Source organism: Colletes gigas, unplaced genomic scaffold (genome assembly GCF_013123115.1).
Source record: "Colletes gigas isolate AHSC1104 unplaced genomic scaffold, ASM1312311v1 Colletes_gigas_Sc00006, whole genome shotgun sequence".
Lineage (NCBI taxonomy): Eukaryota > Metazoa > Arthropoda > Insecta > Hymenoptera > Colletidae > Colletes > Colletes gigas.
This window is the reverse complement of record NW_025106635.1, coordinates 2811498-2832515: the sequence shown is the minus strand read 5'-3', so window position 1 is coordinate 2832515 and position 21018 is coordinate 2811498. Positions and strand designations below refer to the sequence as shown.

The window sequence follows — 21018 nt, the reverse complement described above, 5'->3', positions numbered from 1 at the left end:
AGCCTACCACTTGATACACACTAGCATATTAAAATAAATTTTAAATTTTAAATAGGATTCGTGGAGTTAAAAATGAGTCGTTCGTGTGAAATTGCGTCCCGTTGCTCGACGTTCTCCCCACCACTGTCCCCGCGACGCGGAGGCCACTCCCTCGGGGGGTCTTTTTTCATTCGTCCGCGTATAGGTATCGCGGCCGATCGTTCCGAAACCTTTTAGCGTCACGAGGTGCGTACAACGCCGTTTCGTTAAGCAGTCATCCGATGCAAAGTAGCTCGCGTCACCGCGTGCGTGTTGTAGGAGGGGGCCCCCTGTTGCCACGGTGTTTCGCGAAAGGTTTCAATGTAGCGAAGCGTGAAGGTATGCCGTGGATACTTTTCGGCTGCCGCGTAATCTCCCGTTTCGGATGTTAAACCGGCGGCCAGCGTGTGTTATTAAGGGCGATTATCATTGAGCCGAGCCGTTCCGCGAGCAGCCGTATTTCGGAATCGTTAGCCGCGATATACGAGCCAGTCGGTTGTTATTAATAACAATCGACGACCGAACGCTGGTCCCGATGCTTTTCCACAATCCTGCTCGTAAAATTATGCTTCTTTAGGGCCGGGACCGGGGGCCTCGTAGCCGATGAAACGCTCGCTAAATAACGCCACCGGGGCCGTTTCACGGGCCAGTTGACTCGCCTCCTTTTCTTTTTCGACTATTTACAACTATGACAACGGACGTCGTTCGGTGCTTAATTGATTATCTTCGCGCAGTTAGGTTTAACGAGCCTTGGCAGCATTAATGTATAAACTTTGAAACGCGATACAAGCCTGAAAGCCCGAGCAAGCTTTCTAAATCTCGATCGAGAAAGCAGAAAGGTAATTTCTGTTGCTTTCCAAAAATAAAAAGATATTCCCCGACGGTTAAAATTATACAACGCGGTCTCTTATCGAGCCTGTCATTCGCTAAGGTCGTTTATTACCGCAAAAATAATGTTATCTGTGCAGTGAGTCCCACCTGAAGCTGGAAGAAGTTAATTAGGCTTCGGCAATTATGCAAAGTGTCGCGACCACTGTCCTCGCTGATAAGTTAATGACACTCAGTGTCGCTGTTACAAGTTGCTTTGAACACTCCACCTGTTTATCTTTTGTTCGATCTCTCTTTGATTCGCTGAAGCTCAGCTTTATGCTAAATCTTTTTGCATAGCTGTTACTATGTTGTCCTTCTTCGAATCACGGAAGGTCGGGTACTCGAAAACTGAATACATATATATAATTGCAAGGACGTTTTCTCACCCAGGAAGTTACTCTTCACCTAATACCGTTCGACCCAAAAACTATAACAATTTAATCTACCACCCTGACCTCTCCATCCCAAGATGTAAAAACCCAGAATATGCAGAAAGTACAGTGCCAACGCCTCATTGAGTTCGACTCTATAATATTCCAGTAAAAATTTTGTTCCCTCCGTGTTCGTTTTATTTTTCCACCGACTTGGAAAGAGGCCATGGGAGGATGGAACTGTGGGTTACAGGTAAATCACAACCGAGAGGTGTTGGGGTGACCACGCAAGCGTTCTCCCACGCGCGAGAGGAGACAGGATTCGTCTCGGCGGGCTGACGAACCCGAGAGAGGAACGCATTAAGTCGTTGGAAGTCGGTTGGTACTCGAAATATCGGGGAGCGGGATAGATAAGAGGCTCGAAGGGAAATCTGCGGAGGAAAGGGAGTCGAACGAGACTGTCCTATTACCGGGGCAATACGGTAATGAATCTCCGATCGGATGCAAATGAGGCAATTCCAGGGGAATATGGTAGAGGTCGAGTAACGCGTCAGGCCCGAGAGCGGAGTAGGGTAGGGTAGGGCCCCGGTTGGAACAGTTGGTGTGTATCGTGGGCCCGTGTAAAGGGTCGGGGCAAGGGCCTTGCAGCCCGGGGGCACGTGCACGCACGCATACATTAACACGCGCGTGCTCCTGACGGACCGCGAGCAGCCGGGTAGTCGGACCGGGTAGCCGGCCAACACACGCAGACGTTTAGGCGCCACGGCCTTCGAGCCAATAAATCCACGCTGCCTCATTACTAAGCTTGTCTCTTTAATTGAAATCTCGTGTTTTTCCAAACACCCTTTTTTTGCCGATCGCGAGTTCCCAGCTTTTATTTAAACTCCGCGACACCTCGCGATATCTTTCCACGGGCGGCTCCCGACGAGATGCCACGGCGTCTTCTTCTTGTAACCGCGGGGACCAACGATTTATGCGTCTCATTCGGTCAACCGTGCGTCCCCGTGATCCGTTTCATTCTCGCTGGCTAATCGGTTCCTCGCGTCCCGGAATCGCTTCTTCACCGAAAACAATTTCTTTTTTTTTTTATTGAAAACAATTATTAATTCCGATTCTATCACGGTATCAGGGCTGACGAGGGTCCTCGAAATGTGACGCGAACCGTCGAATTGGTTGTGAAAAAAGTATAAAGTTTGCAATTGAAATTAACCCCTTTGCAAATAACATTCACCTTTCAGGTGACTCAACGAGTGAATAGAATGTCGTTTTATGGTCTCGTGTGATTTTATTTGTAATTTGCGAGCTAGTACTCGAGAGGAGTTTGACTCTCCCGCCTTACGAAAGACTTAAAAATAGTAAAGACTTTAGACGCGTGCAGTTCCGAAACTACTAGTGTTTTATTAATAATTGAACCGTTGTTGGTAGCGGTGAAGCTTCCCCTTTAAAGTGGTTTTTGAATTTTGTCGATCGGACTTTCCGTTTTCGAGATATCATCGTGTAAAGACAAGCGTAATTTTTCAAATTCCACTCGCCGTCTTACGAAAGCCTATTAACGCGTATTAAAAATACTAAAACTTTGGACGCGTGCAGTTCCGAAACTACTAGCGCTTTATTAATTTTTAAGCCACTGTTGGCAGCGGTGAAGCCTCCCCTTTAAAGTGGTTTTTGGTTTTTGACGATCGGACTTTCCGTTTTCGAGATATCGTAATTTATGTAAAGGGGTATTTTTCTTAATTTGACTATCGCTGTTTCCGTCTGACGCGTCGCGTCGGACCTCCTTCTCGCACGTGAGTCGAGACAGTCACGTGACCAGGAAGTAGTAGTATTTCCAAGAATTTACTACGCACTGTATCAGTCAATGAACTCGCGCGCGCACAACAAAACGTAAACAAACCCTATCTTCGAAACTAGCCACCGCATCGACGCGAAACTAAAATCCTCATATCTCCGGAACTAATAAAGCTATCGACTCGTACAAACGCTCATTTTAAAGGGCATTTCATCCCCTATCAAACGACTATACTTACTACTATAATTTATGTTCTCTTCTATGTTTATTTTAACATTTATTTTGACTCTTAGAAGTATGTTGTCTGATAAAGCAGAGAAAGAAAGGTCATTTGATAGGAATGGCTATACACGAAATGTGTCGCTAGATTTAGCGTGAATATACTTTTACTTTCCAAGCAGACTGCGTTAGAAATCTTTCCGTATTCGCGGAACCACAAGTTTCGTCAGTATCCATCGACTTTTCCGAAGAAGTCTTTGCCAATGTTACGATTTTAACGATCAGTCCCCTAGCGTTCATCATTGAAGTTCCCGTCTTTCGTGGACTTGTTTCGCCCGTCAGAGAAAATCGATCGTCTTTCTAGAAATGGCAACACTCTCGTACGCGAGTTGCCCAAGTCTCGTAAGTCTTTCTAAGAAAGGAAGTTAATTAAATTGTCAACTATGTTGGAAACTCTTCTCAATCTTTGATTATACTCGTGACTCGCATCGACGCGCCCGTTGTTCTCCCAAGTTATCCGTGTCACAGATCTCGAAGTTCGTAATCGAGAAACCGAATTCGCGAACAACCATATGGACTCGATTCCTATAATTGCAGAACCTGGGTAGCAAACAGAGAAACTACAGCGTATGTTTTTGAAGGTTTGTTATTAGAAATATAATTTTAGCATTCTCTAGCACCTCGTGCGCCTCGTTCTCGCGATTAAATGCAGGTGAAAAACGTGCGACGGTCCACGAAGGATACCCGAGGACACGCGATAGCCCAATTTACGACCTAATATCGAGAACTGTCCGTATTAGCATAGTAATCGTTACGACAAAGCTGGCCTCCCGTCCCCTTAATTGTGCTCAATTGTCTCGGGCAAAAGTCCGATCTCTCGAGCCGTGCGTGGGTTTGACGGGCGAACGAAAGAGCGATTTTTACGCGGAACGGCGGAAAGTAAAAAATCGTGTTCGATTAAAGCGTGAAGGTGGTCGTGACGCAACACGGAGGGGAAAGCGGCGTTATCGAACGGAACGCACCGTCGGTTATTCCCGTTCGAGGAGCCCGATTTCAATCCCATCCATTTTTATAGGCGCAAAGTGATTTCGATCGGCCGATATGTATTTCGCAACGGGCCTAGAATGTCATAACGCGTGTCAATCCTGGCGGTTTCTTGCCTGAAAAGTCCGGGATCGGTGCTCGAGCACGACAAGGAGCTTTTTATTCGTGGCCAGCCAAGCGTAATCTTAACCGAGTTAACGTAAAAAGACTAATCACTCGCCGGGAGGAGGGGGGGAGGAGCGTTTTTCGACAGGCGATCGAGAACTTCGACGAATAAATCTGTACGCGTGGAAAACTCACCGTGGAATCGGACGATTTTGCAGCGTTGGATTAAGAGCAAACGGTGTTTTTCGTCGATCGTTATCGAGATTCGTTGAAACGTGCTCCAGGCACGGAGTAGAAGATACAAATTAGGTGATATTTCCACTAAAGATTGCAAGTTACAGATGCAACGTCATATCAGATTTTTTTTTATCGCGTTAAAATATTCTGTTGCAAAACGAGTCAAATTTCCAAGTTGAAAAACTCCGTTTATTTATTCGTTTCGACGAACCCTTTGTGCAAATTTCACGCCTTAATTTTTACGAATTTAGCCATTTGCTCAGAGAAATGTATTTGAGTGTCCCGACCCCTCCAACGTCGCGAGTTCTCGCTAATCGCAATAATCTCGAGCCAGTGCAAGCGATGTACCTACTTCGAGTCTCGTCCCAAGCGTCCCCCGTCCATCCGTCGCGAGTTTTTTTTCGGGGCACGCAACGCGCATGGTATTGTACCGCGTTAATTGTAAGTTCGAAAGATACCCCCGTGGTCCCTAAGAAACGCATTCCGGTTTTCGTCCGAAGAGATCGGGCGGAACTGGCCGAACCCCCGATGGTATTGGTGGCGTTTTTCTGCGCCCCGCTCGTGTCTCTTCTCCCGACATCCGCGCGAATGTAGGAGCCGGGCAGGGTGTGGTGTCCGAACCAGGCTGGTTCGCGTAGCCGTACGGCCCGGCAAGAATGTTCGCCGTGTTGGTTCGATTAATCAGTCGTTTTTCGTGGACCACGCTCTGGGGCCAATAGAGCCAGAAAAACTTAACGTATGTGATAATGCGCCAGCTATGCTTCCCCGCGACCCATGGAACTGTGGAACGCCGGGACCGTGCGCCCGGTGCTGAATATAAGTACACCCGTGTGCCCCCTTCGCGAACGAAACGGCCACGACCGAGCCAGGATCACTGACCGCCAGGACGCTGTCTTGCGAGGGACTCAAACTTTTTTCCCGACGACAGCCCCGAGGACACGTAACCAGAACCCCGGGCTCAGATATAACCGAACACGGTACCGCGATATTTCAGCTGTGATCTTTAACGAGCCGCTTGCAAACCTGGCTCAAGGGAGCTTTCGACACGATTATTTTCCAAAGTTTCTACAAAGTTCGATTATAACCGAATATAAGAGATAAATACAGCGATGCATCGATAACGATCCCTGATGTCAAATTTCAGTGCACAGTAATGATTGCACAATCAAATTTAAACAGAATGAACGCAGACAAGACATCGAGTCTTGTATATTATAATCAACACATTTTTACATTCACGAGGTACTAGTAAAACAAATTCTTTCTCGTGACCATTAATGGATTAAATAGTGTACCTTTGATAAATTATTTTAAGTTAAGTCGTACGTCTCGAATATCGTTAAATCGGGAAAGTTCGCGTCGAATCGAGAAACGGTTGATTTTTCCTTTAAAGTCGGGAAAGGGACAATGTTGCGGCAATTGTTATTACGGCGACACATCGGTTAGTTATTACGTCGCGCGATATCAGTGTCCCCCTCGTTCCGACGAAACGGCCGTTTCTGCGTTTGAACCGTGAGCCACCCCCCGCGACCTCATCCCCAAAATCGTTCCTCCCGTGTCCTCGGGACCGATCAGAAAGCAGCCGAGTCCTCGGGACAGACATTCCGCGCAGCCGGTGTAGCCAAAGTTAAACTTTACACCGTTCCGTTGCCAGCCTGATCGCGCCATGTGTGGATGCAAACCTGCCCCCCCTCCGTCCACGTATTATGACTGCTTGTAGGGCACGTTCGCGGTACGCCTTCGCAAACCTCGTCTTTCGATCTGTTTCGTCTCATCGACACGTGGCGACGATCTTCCTCTTGGACCCCCGAAGTAGCAATTTCCAAAGCGTTTCGCGAGCCCCTCGCCTCAAATTTCTCAGGTTGTTAAATATTTCAGTTAGTAATGGCTCTGTTGGAATGGAATCGTGCCCATCGAATCGGTATTATATTGCATTCGCGAGTGATACTATAATTTTTACGTAAAGAAAATGTGTACTTCTGAAAGTAAGATTCGCCAATTTTGATATTCGTTTCGTTATTAAATTTTTTGGAGCAAAATAATTGAGATTGAGTTACAAAGTTCAGTGATATATGAGGATACCGTGTAAGCTTAAAATGGGAGAATTTTGGTTCGAAGAAGGATTAAATACATGCTAATTTTTGGACATCATCCCAAGTGGTTAATTCGTGTTACGAGTGGCGGAGAAAATAAATTGCAACCGTCTATTTCGGGTGAAATGATTTGCATTCCTTTCGCGGCCGATTACAGAGCTGGTGGCTAATAAAATTTGAGTAGCTGGAAGACTTCATCATCGATATCTCACGCAAATCAACGCGCAACCTTCAATTTCCTGCACGCGATGCGGATCATCAGCGCAAATTTTCTGCAAGAAATAATACCGTTTGCATTCTTAATGGGTCTCGAATGAAAGATGCAACTTTGTTGGCGTTACATTCGAACGTTGCAAATGGTCACGCTGATTAGAAAAATATTCAGAGTAACAGAAAATTTTCCCCATTAAATTTATTCTGAATCTTAATAGTACCAATGGACCTAAATATAGTGCTACTCTTAGTCGATAATTATTATAAGCAAACTGCAACAAAATTTACCAATAGTAGTGGATCTAGAAAGGAAGAAAATAGTTTCGTAAACACCTTCTCGAAGCTTCTTCTTCTCCACCAATTTAACCCTTAAGTGGATTATTGTGGCCCTTCATAAGTTTGAACTAATAATTGTTTAACATATATCAATGTAATCATTTGAAAGTTTATATAATGTATATTTATTACTCTTTCAGTAATATTCACAATTTTTACAACGAGAAATAGAAACACCTTCGTCGATTTTAGGAGTTCAGTGATATGCTTTTGCTCACATATTTCTAAAACTCTAGCCTTAAAGAAAATGAAAAAAGAACCCGAATTTTTTGGCTGTTCATGGTAGAAGACTTATATAAAATAATTCAGTTGAGATTGAGAGTCCACTTAAGGGTTAAAAAAAGTGTTTGATCCCTAATTCCCACTATTGTCCTTGCACAACCTGATCAATTTCGAAGAGCTCGTTCCTTCGTCTCGAAACGGTTAAGCATGCACGCCCGCGGCTATGTAGGATCGAGCAGGGGTGGTGGGAGCGATTTGGTGACATCAAAGTTTAATAAGCGCCATAAGCCGATCCGAACTGCGGCTAAAACTCGCCGGGCAATAAAACCAGCAATAAAGCGTTCGCCTTTCTCACGTCCCGCGGGTGGAAAGAGGCGAGAACGGTGGCGGGGCTGAAAGGAAGCGTGCTCGCTTGCATGGTGGTTAACCGAAAGGTTAGAAGGGCGGGAACACATTAGCGGTGGTGGGTGGCTTGCTCATAGAGACGTCCGGTCGCCCAATTACTCCCGCATTAAATCAATGTTCCTCCAGGCTGGGCCATTCCGGCATCCCGGTAATAAACCGTGGCCAACATATCTGCACGACTTACGGGCTCATCCCTTGTGTCGCTGCCACCCCCCACCTCCAGTCCGGACAGAGGGGTTCGACGGTCCAGGACCGTCGAGAAATGTGCTTTCTGTCGTAATATTTAGCTTTAAATCATGTCGCGCTGACAGGCCCCACTTTCTTCGCACCTTCTGATTCATCCGCGACACCCGCTTGCGATCTCACTCCCCCGCTTCGAGGGATCCCTCGACTCTACGTTCCCCCTTTCTCGTGACGCTTTTCGACCTTCGATTTCTCGTTAGGGTTGTGGACAATCTTTTGGAAAAGTTTTTCGTACCATCGACTCTCGCTTAACTCTTTCGAGAGATATTTTGTTCCATATTTTGGCCCAAGTTTTCTGGCTCCACCTATCCCCACTTTTGTCATTTCAATGACGACGATATTAAAATAGAGCGGGGGATCTAAGGATCGATCAGACCCACATTCCTTTCACTTGTCAACTTCTTGTGGACGTTTATATTCACTCTACGATGGTTATCGAATTGATCTAATTTTTCGGGGGGGAGGATTAGGTCGACGATGTCGCGAAGTGAAAAGTCTGGAAATTCGTTTTGCGTCGAGGGTTTCGCGCGGGACGAAGTCAAACGAACTGAAGTCTATGGCCGCGTTCAACCGTGAGATTAGCCTCGCGCACAATTTACGACGGCGATCTTATTCACAGCTAGGCTTTCATATAAAAGCTTTTTCCTGTAAGCTGCGATACGTCCTTAGATCTCGAGCTTGGCACGAGGAGAACCGCGCTAGGATCACGAGACGTAACGAATTAACATCGTCTGCGGAGGAACGAACGTTTCACAACTTAACTGATATTTAGGGAAAGGGAAGGTACCCAAAATGGGGGAAACTAACAGAATTATTATTCGATTTTTTATTAGCAGAGGTGATTTAATACTTTCACCGGAGGGATAACACGAGTTAAATATAACGAATTCTCGAAATTTGTTGTAGTACGTTAAAACACTTGTCAGATCTCTGAATTACTGATTTATTATAAGGCTGAGTTTGAACCCTATGGTATTTTGACATTTAGAAGTCACGTGAAAGGTTTCCATGGCAATTGTCTTACAATTTCCTTCATGCTTGACATTTTCTATCGAACCGGCTTGCCTATTAGGCGATAACTGGTAGACTAATTACACGACCAAGATGGAGATTGGTATTTAAGATTATAATTAGCTGTTCGGTAGAACTATTAACGCCAGGGAACTTCTACTCCGTTCAACGAATTCTAATCTAAGCTTTTCTGATTGTTTCAGGTACCGAGATGACGCTCTCTGTTGGACAGATAGGTAAGAAGATCGACACAATTCTCCTAATTTATTTCGTAACAAAGAACACAGTGCAATTAAATCAGAAACGAGACTTACACGTTGGAACAAACTTTCCCATATATACAAATCAGGATAACTTGGAAATTAATTGCACAGTTCTTACCGGAGTATAAATTATAATAATAAATTCAAATTTCGTGTGCGACTAAAGTATGTTCGAAGTGAATTACATTCTTGTAATTTTTTGATTCGATACACCCAGTGGCGAAATAACGCGAGTCAAATACCATCAAGAGTATATATTCTTACACAATTAGCTTGTAACGTTACAAATTCCAAGGATGTGATTTCAAGATCTACTTTCGTAGCCTGTTCTCAAGCACCAAAACGAAAAGAAACAGTTACGTAACGATGTTAGATATCCTCCTGATCGTGCGCGCTGCGACGACAAAGGGTTAATTGATCGACCGTTTCTCTTCTTCCATCTCGATCGCGCGTAGATCAACGCAAAAAGAAAGAAAAAAAGAAACATAAAGAATTCGTTTCGATCACGATGAGAAAAAAAATATCGATCCACGAATTTCCAGCCTCGAACTGATACCCGTGAAATTAGGATCACCGGTAAACGGAAGGCGCGCGCGTGGAAGGTGTTGGTCGTCGAAGTAAAGGAGCCGCGGAAGAAGGTTTTAACGCCGTTTTAAACCATCGGTTCGACTTTCGATTTATTCCCGTTCGCGGGACTCGACGAGGCAGGGGGGAAGTTGGAAGAGAGAGAGACGAGAGAGGGGGAGAGAAAGAGAGACGCGAAGTCGAGGTGCAAAAAGAAAGGCAGAAAAGGAAGCAGAAAAGGGGAACAGCTAGGGATATAAAGGAGCACGGGATCGAGGTGAATAATACAGAGAGATTGACGTCGCGACGCAATTCCATTGTTCAAAGTGAGTACAGAGCGGAGCGGTCGCAGAAGCAATGAGCAAGGCAACGAGCTTTGCCACGAGGTTCTTGCCCACCGGTATAAATCAACTCGCGAGTGACCAAACCACTCCGGCCATACGATCCGCCGTATACACCGGCTACATCAAATTAGCGACACTTCTTTCGAGCGACATGTCGATGCCGGTTTTTTGTTATTCGCGGAATACTTTCTCTCTGCTCTGCCTATCCGCTGCTTCGGTTCCACTTCTTTCTATTCTAAATAACTGTATGGCCGTTTGCTTCGGTGCTCGACAATTTAGAGATCGACGACGCCGTATTTGGAACAACCGAGCACCAAAAAAATCAACGACGCTATCTAAATTGTTCGATCAGACTTATGGACGAACTGACGTGGAGTAGGAAATATTAATTTACAAGGTCTCTCCCAGCAAATGTTTAATCGTTACAATCGTGGTTAAAATGTGTCGAAAGCTTGATGTATAATTTCTATAGATCATTTCGAGAATACATATGAGATTTTAGGTTTCGATATAATATGTTCGATGAAATAGAAATGAGAAACCAACGATAGGTAGGTCAAAACGAATTATATTTCATTTTTTCTCGATGTACGGATTGGGGGGTAATTAACGACATCGATCGAGTGGAGGTAATTAACCAAAACTGATCCGACGCTAATTGCGAATATCCGAACCACGGTAATGAATAACTGGCGCGTTATCAGTACCCCGTGTGTCATATCTCTCGATCGTCTTGCTCGCTTATGAAACGTCGGTGAATCTCGGTGGCAAAGAGCTGTGTAATTGGCCCGCGAGATTCCATCGTGAAAAGAATGGCTTCGCATATTACACACCGTCGTTGCTCGCGCATATTTTATTCGCCTGTTCCCGTGATTCATTGGCATCGCCTTTTTATAATTCGTTCATTGAAGTAAATCGTGTTCCACGATCGTCCATCTTTAATATCTTTATTGTAGCACTTTGATTGCACGATTCGAATATACATGGACATTAAAAACGCAAGGATAATCTGTCGTTGACGTTTATACGCTCTATAGGTGTCGAATATTTTATGCAATTATTCACGAAATGATAAAACACATCATCTTATTAGAAGCGTAGGAAATAGTCGAGTAACCCTAATACGGTATAATCTTATCGATGATTTATTAACGTCACGAAAATGAATACAGTGACAAGAATGTTCGATCATCCTGTGGTCCTCTCAGTTTACGTCGCGTGGTAAATGAATATTGATACTTTATCGGCGGAATCCAGGAGGGAATTAAACGTCGATCGATTATTTAAATATACATATATTTTTAAACGCTGCGAATTTTCTTCCCCTCGTCCCGAGAAAGTCGAAATAATTTATACGCATCGTTAATGAGCTGTTGTTTTCAAAGAGATCGTTAGAGACGGGTGATTTATAAGTGGTGAAACAAAACTATTAAGGACGGGGGAATTCGTAAAGCGGGCAATCTGCGGAGGCCCGTTCCCGAAGCAGGTTAATAATTATTGAACTATCGATTAAATGTTCGGCCAGGCTGATTGATCAGCGTTTATATCGCGAATACATCGGCCGCGTCCGTTCCCTACAATTTTCAACCGGGTGCCCATCTTTCAAGTGCATCGCGATCTTTTAACTTACCAGCGGGGCCCTCCTCTCCGCTGGACTAATGGCGTTGTTCAAGGAAATTATTGGTAATGAATAAAAAACGTGTTTGGATTACGCTTTGTCCGTGCCATCCTTTTTTGCCTGGACCGTCGGTTTATCGCTTAATGATTTCGGTTATTGCCGGCTACCGAGCGAATCCGTTTCACTGTGCTGTTAGACATTTTTATAATACCACGCTGGGATTAAGTGTTGCATTTTTTTTTTTGTAAACGAGTTCACTCTCGTTCTTTATCCACTTGGAAACTCGAAACTATCATTGAAATTTGTCAAAGTCGGTTAGCTCGAGAAAAATCCACGAGCAATTCCTCCATTAAATCATCGATAACAGTGTGAATATGTGGGTCAGAGATAATCGGTGATAATGTAATGAGACCTCGTTTTCCTTGATGGGAAATTAACAGGTTAACATTATGTTAATTTCTTGGGTAATCAATTGCACGAGGAGTTTCGTTAGATGCTATAATTCATGCGGTTTATGCACTATCAAATTCACGGAAATTTAAAATTTTCAAACCACTCAAAAATAGTTTACTCAGCACCCATTGTCCAGCGTTGAAATACCTGTTCTGCTAGAATGTGCCAGAATGAAAAATAAAAAGCATGAGACATTGTATAAAATCCAGTTAAATCTAACTCTCTCCTGTCATCCGGTCCTCGAACCCGAATCATGCGATCCAACAAACCCTCTCAACTTTCAAAACGACGTCCATGAGAATAAAGTTGCTTCTTCTGCTAGAAGGTGTTGGAATAAAAAATAAAAAGCATGAAACATTGTATAAAATCCAGTCATCCGGTCCTCGAACCCGAATCGCGCGAACCGACAACCGCCCCACCAAAGTTTCGAAACTGCTCCGATCGGCAGAACTAATCGCCGCGGTGATTTATGCTAGTTAAGAGCGGACCGTGGCAGAAATCGGTCGCGTACCGAAACGGTCGCTCGATACATCGACGTAATAACAGAGGCTCGCGGAGCGCGACGCGATCGATTCTTTGCCGGAAGCTTCGGATCGTACGGATTCGAGTCCGCAAACAGGAATACGCATACCGGCCGGGTTAGCCGTCTCTTAAACAACCGCGTATTTTTTTGCTGGCGTTCGATTTAACTGGATGTCGTTACTACGCTCGGCATTGTTGTCCGCCGATTCGTTCATCGATTCATCCTTACTTTCCGCCCGAGCGTTGGGACCCCCTCCTCGTCGCGACTCCGCAACGCTGCGCCTTCTCCGGCCGTCCTCGTCCCCCGTTCGGGGCCCGACGGTCTCTCCGTCTCCGTCGGGCCCGGCCAGCCGATCCGATCCGATCCGATCCTATATTTATTGTATCGAGGAGACCAGAGCCGCCGCATTCCTCGCGCATGCGCCGCCCGTAATGAGCGGTCTCCAGTCCTGTCTGTCTTTCCATCCCGTCCGTCCATGCGTCTGTCCAGCCGACCGGTCGTGGCCCCCCTCGCACACCCTTTCACCCTACCACCTTCGCCTCCACCTCCACCTCCACCTCCACCTTCGACTCCTCCGCCTCCACCCGTACCCGACCAAGGCATCCTCGTCTTTTCCCCGTCAGTCTCTGGCCTCCTCGATAGACGACCGTCTTTCTTCTGCCCTTCTTCTTCTCCTCCAGTCGCTTCTGATCCTTGCGCGTCCTCCCCCCTTGAACGATCGCAGCTTTGCGGAAACCAACTCGAACTCGAGGACTTTCCAGAAAATATCATTACGCGGATCGTAGGTTTAGAAACTCTGTTCTATCGTAACGCGTCTGTCTGTTCATTCCTCTCTGTTTCTACTTGCACCGCTAAGTAGACGTCGAATCGCGATCGAAAGACCATTATTACCATTCATCCAATTTCCCAAGTGCTCTTTCTTGCGTCAAATCTCGACCTATCCTGTCGAGAACCCCGAAGCGTGAAACGTCCGAGCGAAACGACGGACGAAAGGAAGAGAATTTGGACGACGGACGCGGTCGGCGCGGCGGCGTGCACTCCAATAGGAAAGATTCGCTTCCGTGTGGTTTGCTTATCGATTCAAATCGCGTGCAGCGTGTATGAATGAAGGAATGAGTGGGCGAGTCGAGCCACCGGGTGAATGGAAGCCCCACGGGTGACCACAAGGCACACGCGCGCGTACAAACTTCTCTTTCGTTCTTTCTTTTCCGCACACATACACGGACACTCTTTCTCTTTCTCTTTCTCTTTTCACCGGACCACCTTCCTTCTCTCTCCCACTCTCTCGTACACTTGACCCTTGTGGCGAGGAACCGATGAAATCGTTCTTAGCGCTATCCAGCCTCGGTCTTTATCGTCTCCGACGATATGTGTCTCGATACGTGCTCGTCCACTGCCCCCGGGGTACCTATTTTCCCTTTCTTTTTCGAGGCGAGGACATTTTGGTCGATTAGAATATCAGCTGTGGGTGTGAATAGGTACATGGAATCATAGAATTATGGAATAATTCACTGCCCAGAAATTCAATTATACGTGTTAACCCTTTCCACTCCGAATTAGATTTCAATCTTGTTGCCAGCTGCTCTCAATGCTTTTAAGTGTTTTATTTGAAATTTACGTTAATTAAAAAATATTGTATTTTGTCATTTTCAAGCGTACATCTGTTTGGTTCGGACTTGAGAAAATGTCGAGTCATATTCGACATAGGAGTGCAGAGGGTTAATATTGATCTTCTAAATCGAAACAAGAAACAAACGATCGTTTCAAACATAATATTACAGTTTTCTCTCGCAACGATAACGCCCAGCAGTAATGTAGGTCGCGATCGACGAGCAACCGCGACTCCGTAGCCGTGAAAATATCGCCTATGTACATTATTTGGTTCACTTTCCGTTTCTTCCGACAGTTAGCCGCGCGCTAGTTTTACATCCGTTCGTTCATTAATTCAGAGCTCGTCCGCGACGTCTTTTATCGTCGTTTGCTGCCGTCGAGGTTAACGATTCCGCGTAAGAAGCTCGCTCTCCCTCTAATAGCTTGTATCGGCATTCCAGCGATTCAAAAAATGTGCCAAACCGCTTCCCTTGCTTCTTGGCTTTTGCATTCCCGGTTTTTTCGTACCGTCGCCCCGATATATATTTGCTCCGTGGCGATTTTCTTTTCGGGCCCGGTTCACGGTATTCACTAATTAATATAATCGCGCGAGCGGCTCGCCGATCTTCTTGCGGACCTCCTTTAATGGAAAATGCACTCGATCCGGGGCGGAGGGATATCGTTTTCGAGTATTTTCGAGAACGTGCCTGCAACAGTGCGTCTCGCGAGTAGTCAGGAACTGGACTTTGACTTTGATGAACCTTTATTAACGCTAGAACTAGATAGAGGAAATGTATAACGCATTCGTTCTCCTATAGAGAAGCACATTTTTTATAATTTTTATTTGAAATTAGATCGAATAATTTGATCATTCCCCGAGGGTTGCTGAGATCGATGCAGGCAATAACTTCTGATAGAACGATCGAAGTATAAAACAATGAGTTTGAGCGAAGTGGAACGGAAGTCGCCGCGTTTTCCGGGTGATCGAGGGGATCGAAAACGCGAGGTTAACGCGTAGGATCGTACCCGGGGGACACGCGTATCGCGGCGGCGCCAATTTCGAGCGCTTTGTGCCGCGCGCTACTAAAAATGCGTGGCGAATCGACCGCGCGGATCGTCCTGACGAGGCAGCTTCGAGAGATCGTCCGGCCATCGGGTCCGCTCAAAGCATTCCCCGGGTCTCTTGACAGCCGTGTTTTCAGAAACAATTCGCCCCTCTAGATTTTTCGCGACCGAGCAAAACTCCCTACGATTGACTTCTTCTCATCAGCGTACCGATCGCGCGCGTTTCCCCATGCGTATTCATGGCAAAACGGCCACGCGTGTATTAATTGACAAATAACTTTTTGCCCCCGTTCTGGCCCCGTATACGGTTCGCATTGTCCGCGATTATGTACGTCCCTGGCATCGGGGGACTTTTCTTTTCCTTTCTTATGTCGATTTTTTTTCTACAGTCCTCGCGGCAATGAAATGCTGTTTTCCGAAAATGGCGCTGGAATGAGGACGGGTCTCCGGTAGCGGCGCGCACGCCGTCCTATCATTTAATTTGGTATCGGGTATACTTTACTTCTGCCCCCCCCGTTTCAAACCCTCCGCTAAGCCTTCTTTTTCTTAACTCCCCCCCACCACGACCAATGCCCTCCCCGTGAACCCCGCGAGCCGTTTTTATCGGACGAACCGATCCGCTCCGGATCCATTTTTACGACACTCTTCGCGCCGGAGTCGCTTCGATTCTCGCGGCTGATTTTTCTGCGGAGAAACGACGATTTCCGGCTCGCCAGGGGTTGGGGACGTCGATCATCCACCGAGCACCCCCCCTTTCGGGGAACTCGAGTTTCTTTTTTCATTGGAGACTGGTGTAAAATGGTGAAACGAGAAGTGATATTTAAACTGGACGTTAGTCCATTAACAGACGATTAATTTTCATCAAAGTTCAAACTGATCGTCCTCCAGCTTACGTGTCAATTTGCTTGTCGTTCGAGCCCATGCTTGATTATCGATCAATAATGTAATTAGACTGTATATATTAAGTACCTAATAGCAGTATTTTGCAATCATTTTATCTCGTACCGCAAAAAAGTTAATTATGTCTTTGGCACAGCGAACCTGTTATTAATCGTTTGCGTTAATAGATTCAGCATAGCTTGTTCGGTGCATTTCATTTCTACATTCCAGAATTTTTGTTGATATAACTCGACGATAATAAACAATTATAAAAGCGGTCGCTAACGCGCTCGTCCATTTGCAATTATGAGTAATGGTCCAACGTCCTATCGTGTCGTACATTATACAAAAACGGGCCACGTAGCTCGCTTACAAAAGTCGACATGGTATGAATCATATTTGATTAGCATCTCGACTTCTTTCGTCTCCGTACTCTCTTTTTTCTAATTGTGTAATGAATGAAAATTGTGGTTCTCGCGAGCATGGTTTCCGCGGGGATGAAACATACTTTGACTCCTAACGTCAGAAAGTAACGGAGGTGTTTACGAGTTAACGAGTCAACGAATTTTACGAAAAATTTTGTACACTGTGGGTCGAAGCAACTAACAAATTGCAAAGTGTTTTCGAGTTTTTATATTAGAATTTGCAGTCAACTAAAAACCGATCTGTTAGAAATATTTTTACGTAAAGTAAAAAGTTATGTGCCACACCTAGTGTATCTATGTGTGTGTGCATAGTAAAGACGTTTAGCGATTAGAGTGGTAATAATAACTTTTGTTGGACGATGTTTATCATCGACGAGGGTCAGAATTGACAGGAAGGTGTGATTAATGTTCGATCAGAAATGGGAGCGATGGAAAATGAATAAACGAATCCCGCTCGTTAGGCACTTATGCCACAAGCACGTCGGTGGCAATGAGCATCATCGTGTTGTAATCGCACAGTATAGGAAACGTCTTCGTAAAAGGAAGCCAAAGCGGTTAGGTCTCAACTGCTCTTTAGATGCCTGCTAACCGGACTAGTTACCGATTAAGGCGTTACAAAATCTAGTGTAACCAGGCTACGCTTCACTTTTTCTTTCGTAGGAAAAGTATCGGTCGTTTGCTAATGGGATTTATTCGCGGTTCTTTATTGGTCCCATGAAAGATTTCCAGACTAATAAAAGTAAGTGTGATCAACGATTAAGAAATTTCTAAGTCGTAACTGGTCAGTTCGTGCCGTTAAAAAATAAAGAAATATTGCTTTAAATATCACTGAATTCGTTTAGTAAGGAATCTTTTATCGCGAAGCCAGAAACGATAAAAGTATCTCGCCTGGTGGTGCAGTTTGTATAAATTTGCCAATGCCAATATGCTGTAAGAATATAATCCAATTCGATTTTAATCGATGATCACCCTTCGACGTCGAGTGGGAGTTTCGGGTTGAAAGAGGGACAACGCCATAGACACAGATACACAATCCACCATCGAGATAGGTCGTTTTATTACCATCGTGGCCCTTCTGATCTCAGGCAAATGAAGACGGAGTGCCGACTTTTTGCGTTCCGTGATCAAAAGACCATGATCGCGAGCGTTTCACGCGGAAACTTTTTCCTTCCGTTATGCTCCCAGCAACGTATCTGAATATTTCGTGCATAAGGTTGGATAATACTGAAAGTTTTCAGTTAATAATTGTTAGCAATTTCCAATTCAATGTTCACATTATTTTTGGTACACATAAAATACAGATTCTTTCGAGATGCAGAATAAATGATAGTTACGAGTTTAATTTGTCAAATATTAGGTATCGTATCATTAATTCATAAAGGCACTCTTCCTTGAGCACCCTTATAGTTCGCGTTTAAAGTGCGAGTGGAGTGGTCTTAACCCCTCTCGTAAAAATAAATAGCGTCGAACTCTTTCTTGACTGCTTACGACACATTTTCCCTGTATTCAACGTGACATAAAAAGAATTATTGCTCGAAGTATACTTCAATGTCCCTGTTATACTTGAACTTTTTAACCCTTTTCTTTACCACTGGAGCTAGATGCAAAGTTATTTACACATTTTATAACAGTCACACCCTTTTTATTTGTCTTCACTCTCAAACATTAATATAGAATATTCCTGCTGTATATAGATCCATGATCAATCGGTTGCTCAAACCTCGTATCCCTAAAACGACTTTCTTTTCTTCAACGTCCCGAAGACTATCTCTAAGTTACGAATCAATTACTCTATCTATGGGTACACGGAAATCTCAACTTTCAGTTCAACTTTCATAGTTACAAAGTAGTTGCAACCTCGACAATTACCTTTCTACCTGGGACAATTTATTAATTAAAAAAGTAGCTTCACCGATACTCGTATAAACAGCCAAATTATTCAAAATATTGGAATAAAATTGGAATCGCGAAGAATAGCCAGTAGCCAGTGACCCAGTGTTCCACCCCGAGAGCAACCCTCTTTTCTCGAAAACCACGAGAGCTGCGTTACTCACAATTAAGAACGCGTGATCTCCGTAGCCCGTGAAACCGGTGCTCGAGGGGTTCGACCGCCCCTAGGAAGCGTGCCGCGCGAAACTCGGCTCCGAGGGGCGCGCGCATCGAGCATCGTCGCCTGGTGGGGATGATATTTGACGGGGGTGGCTAGGTCGAGCATGAGGACGACACGCGCCTTCACTCGATGACATTTATGCACACGCCCTCAGACCGCGTGCGTGTTGCGCCTGTCAAAAGTCGCGAGCTCACTCGCCTCCTCCTCTTCCTCCCTTTCTGACCTTCTTCATCCGTCGCGGGGGCTGTGCCTCTCTCGAAACAACCGTGCTCGAACCGAGTCGTTCCTCGACCACGTGCCCATGGACGCTCCACGACTTCCTCGAACCGAGAAATTTAACCACAAATGTCGAGTCGACGTTTAAAAGAATTTCTGTTGCATTTTTGGTGACCGTGAACCCGTGATCCGTGTTTCAAACAGACAGTGCGAAGTTTGGGGGTTTTTTTTTTTCATCTTGGAAAATCTATTTAGATTGTGAATTCGGGGGGTTATTCGGTCGATTCGTGGCGATGTTCGTGACTAGATGAAACGGGGTTTTCGAAGGCTCTGAGGAGCATGAACGAGGAACTTGATAGTCGGGACTGAGAAATAAAGTGTGATGGACGCGCAAATGTACAGCAGAATGTGGCAATCGCCAAATTTATACAGCACGTATAAATATCCCGCTATTATGCAGCTGCCGGGGAACAATAACGAATTTCATTCGTGGTTTCATTCTAGGAAACCGTCCATGGACGACGTTGGGAATCCTACCTCCGTCAACGCACGGTGAGTACGTTCACGATGTTGAGTTACTTTGGTATCGCTTAAGTCGTTTCGCGGCCTCTGTTCCGGCGGTGTTTCGAATCAAACGAGTCCTCGAGCGTCTTGGTATTTTATTTACACGTTGCATCGTATATTTCAATAGTTTGAAAAAGACTTGGTGTCAACCCCTTTCTTGGATCCTCGAAAGGATAATAAAACCACCTTTCTGTCGCGTTAGTGCAATTCTTTTTTCTCCCGAAAGTCAGTGTTTTATTCGAAACAGTGCCGGATAGTTTCTACTTTTAAACACATTTAAAATACACGAGAGACATTATTTTCTACTTCCATACGAACGATCAAGTTGTCAAACTACTCGAACTGTTAAATGTGTTGGTAAAAGTCTTTCTTTGATATAATTTTGAATGTTGGTTGGTATTGGTAGCAAAGTTTACAAAAATAATGAAACTTTACAAGGTATCTAGTATCATTTGCTTTCAATACCAATCGAAGTCTTTTCAAACTCTTACTTCAACAAATGTTTGAAATACTTGGTTCAGTAAATAATTTCGTACCCCTCGACCCTCCAACATTACACCCATGTAACATACAAATATATATTCCACGGTGGAATTGCTGGGCGATAAAGGCGATAACGACGCGTCGATTAGACGATCGTCGACGATGCAAATTTGATTAGCGACGATCGAACGCGATTCCATCAACGACCCCGTAAAATAATCTCTGAAACAATCGGATAGGTCGTCGGGGGTATCGATATCGGGTGCTATCGCGGCGGAAAAACCGGCAGCAGGTCCAGGTGAAATAATCCTGGCCTTATCCGCGATCATCTACCCCTCGTTCGGCGTCCAGGAGAGCCTATCCGCCGCCGTAACAATTGAACCCGTAATAGAATCACATTTATTCTTATTACCCGACGAGGTCAACCGACGAGAGGCTCGAACCTTCGCCGTGGCACGATCCGACTTCAGATCAGCTTTCCTAAGCCATTTCACGGAGCTGCGTTATTTCTCCCTGGGCTCTGCGCACACACGGGGCCCTCGCACTCTTTGTTTAGTCCTGCGGTCTCCTCTTTCCTGGCGCGAACTCGTTCCTTCTCGCAGCAATTAAGGACGATCGGAGACCCTTCGAAGTGTCCATCCACATCCCGCCGCTCGAAAACGTCCGACTTCGCGAAGATTCATCCGTTTCGGTGAGAGACTTTACCACGTACACCAGCACCCGCTTAACTGTCACGAGATTATCC

At 45.2% G+C, this 21018-nt stretch overlaps 1 protein-coding gene across 1 annotated transcript in view; it reads left to right on the top strand.

The window, feature by feature from the left end:
• Positions 1-21018, top strand: part of LOC122395582 (protein trachealess) — a 136154-nt gene that overhangs the window by 26316 nt on the left and 88820 nt on the right. The window contains exons 2-3 of the mRNA XM_043393268.1: positions 9380-9412; positions 19731-19778. Coding sequence (XP_043249203.1) covers positions 9380-9412; positions 19731-19778 — 81 coding nt within the window. The remainder of the gene's footprint in view (positions 1-9379; positions 9413-19730; positions 19779-21018) is intronic.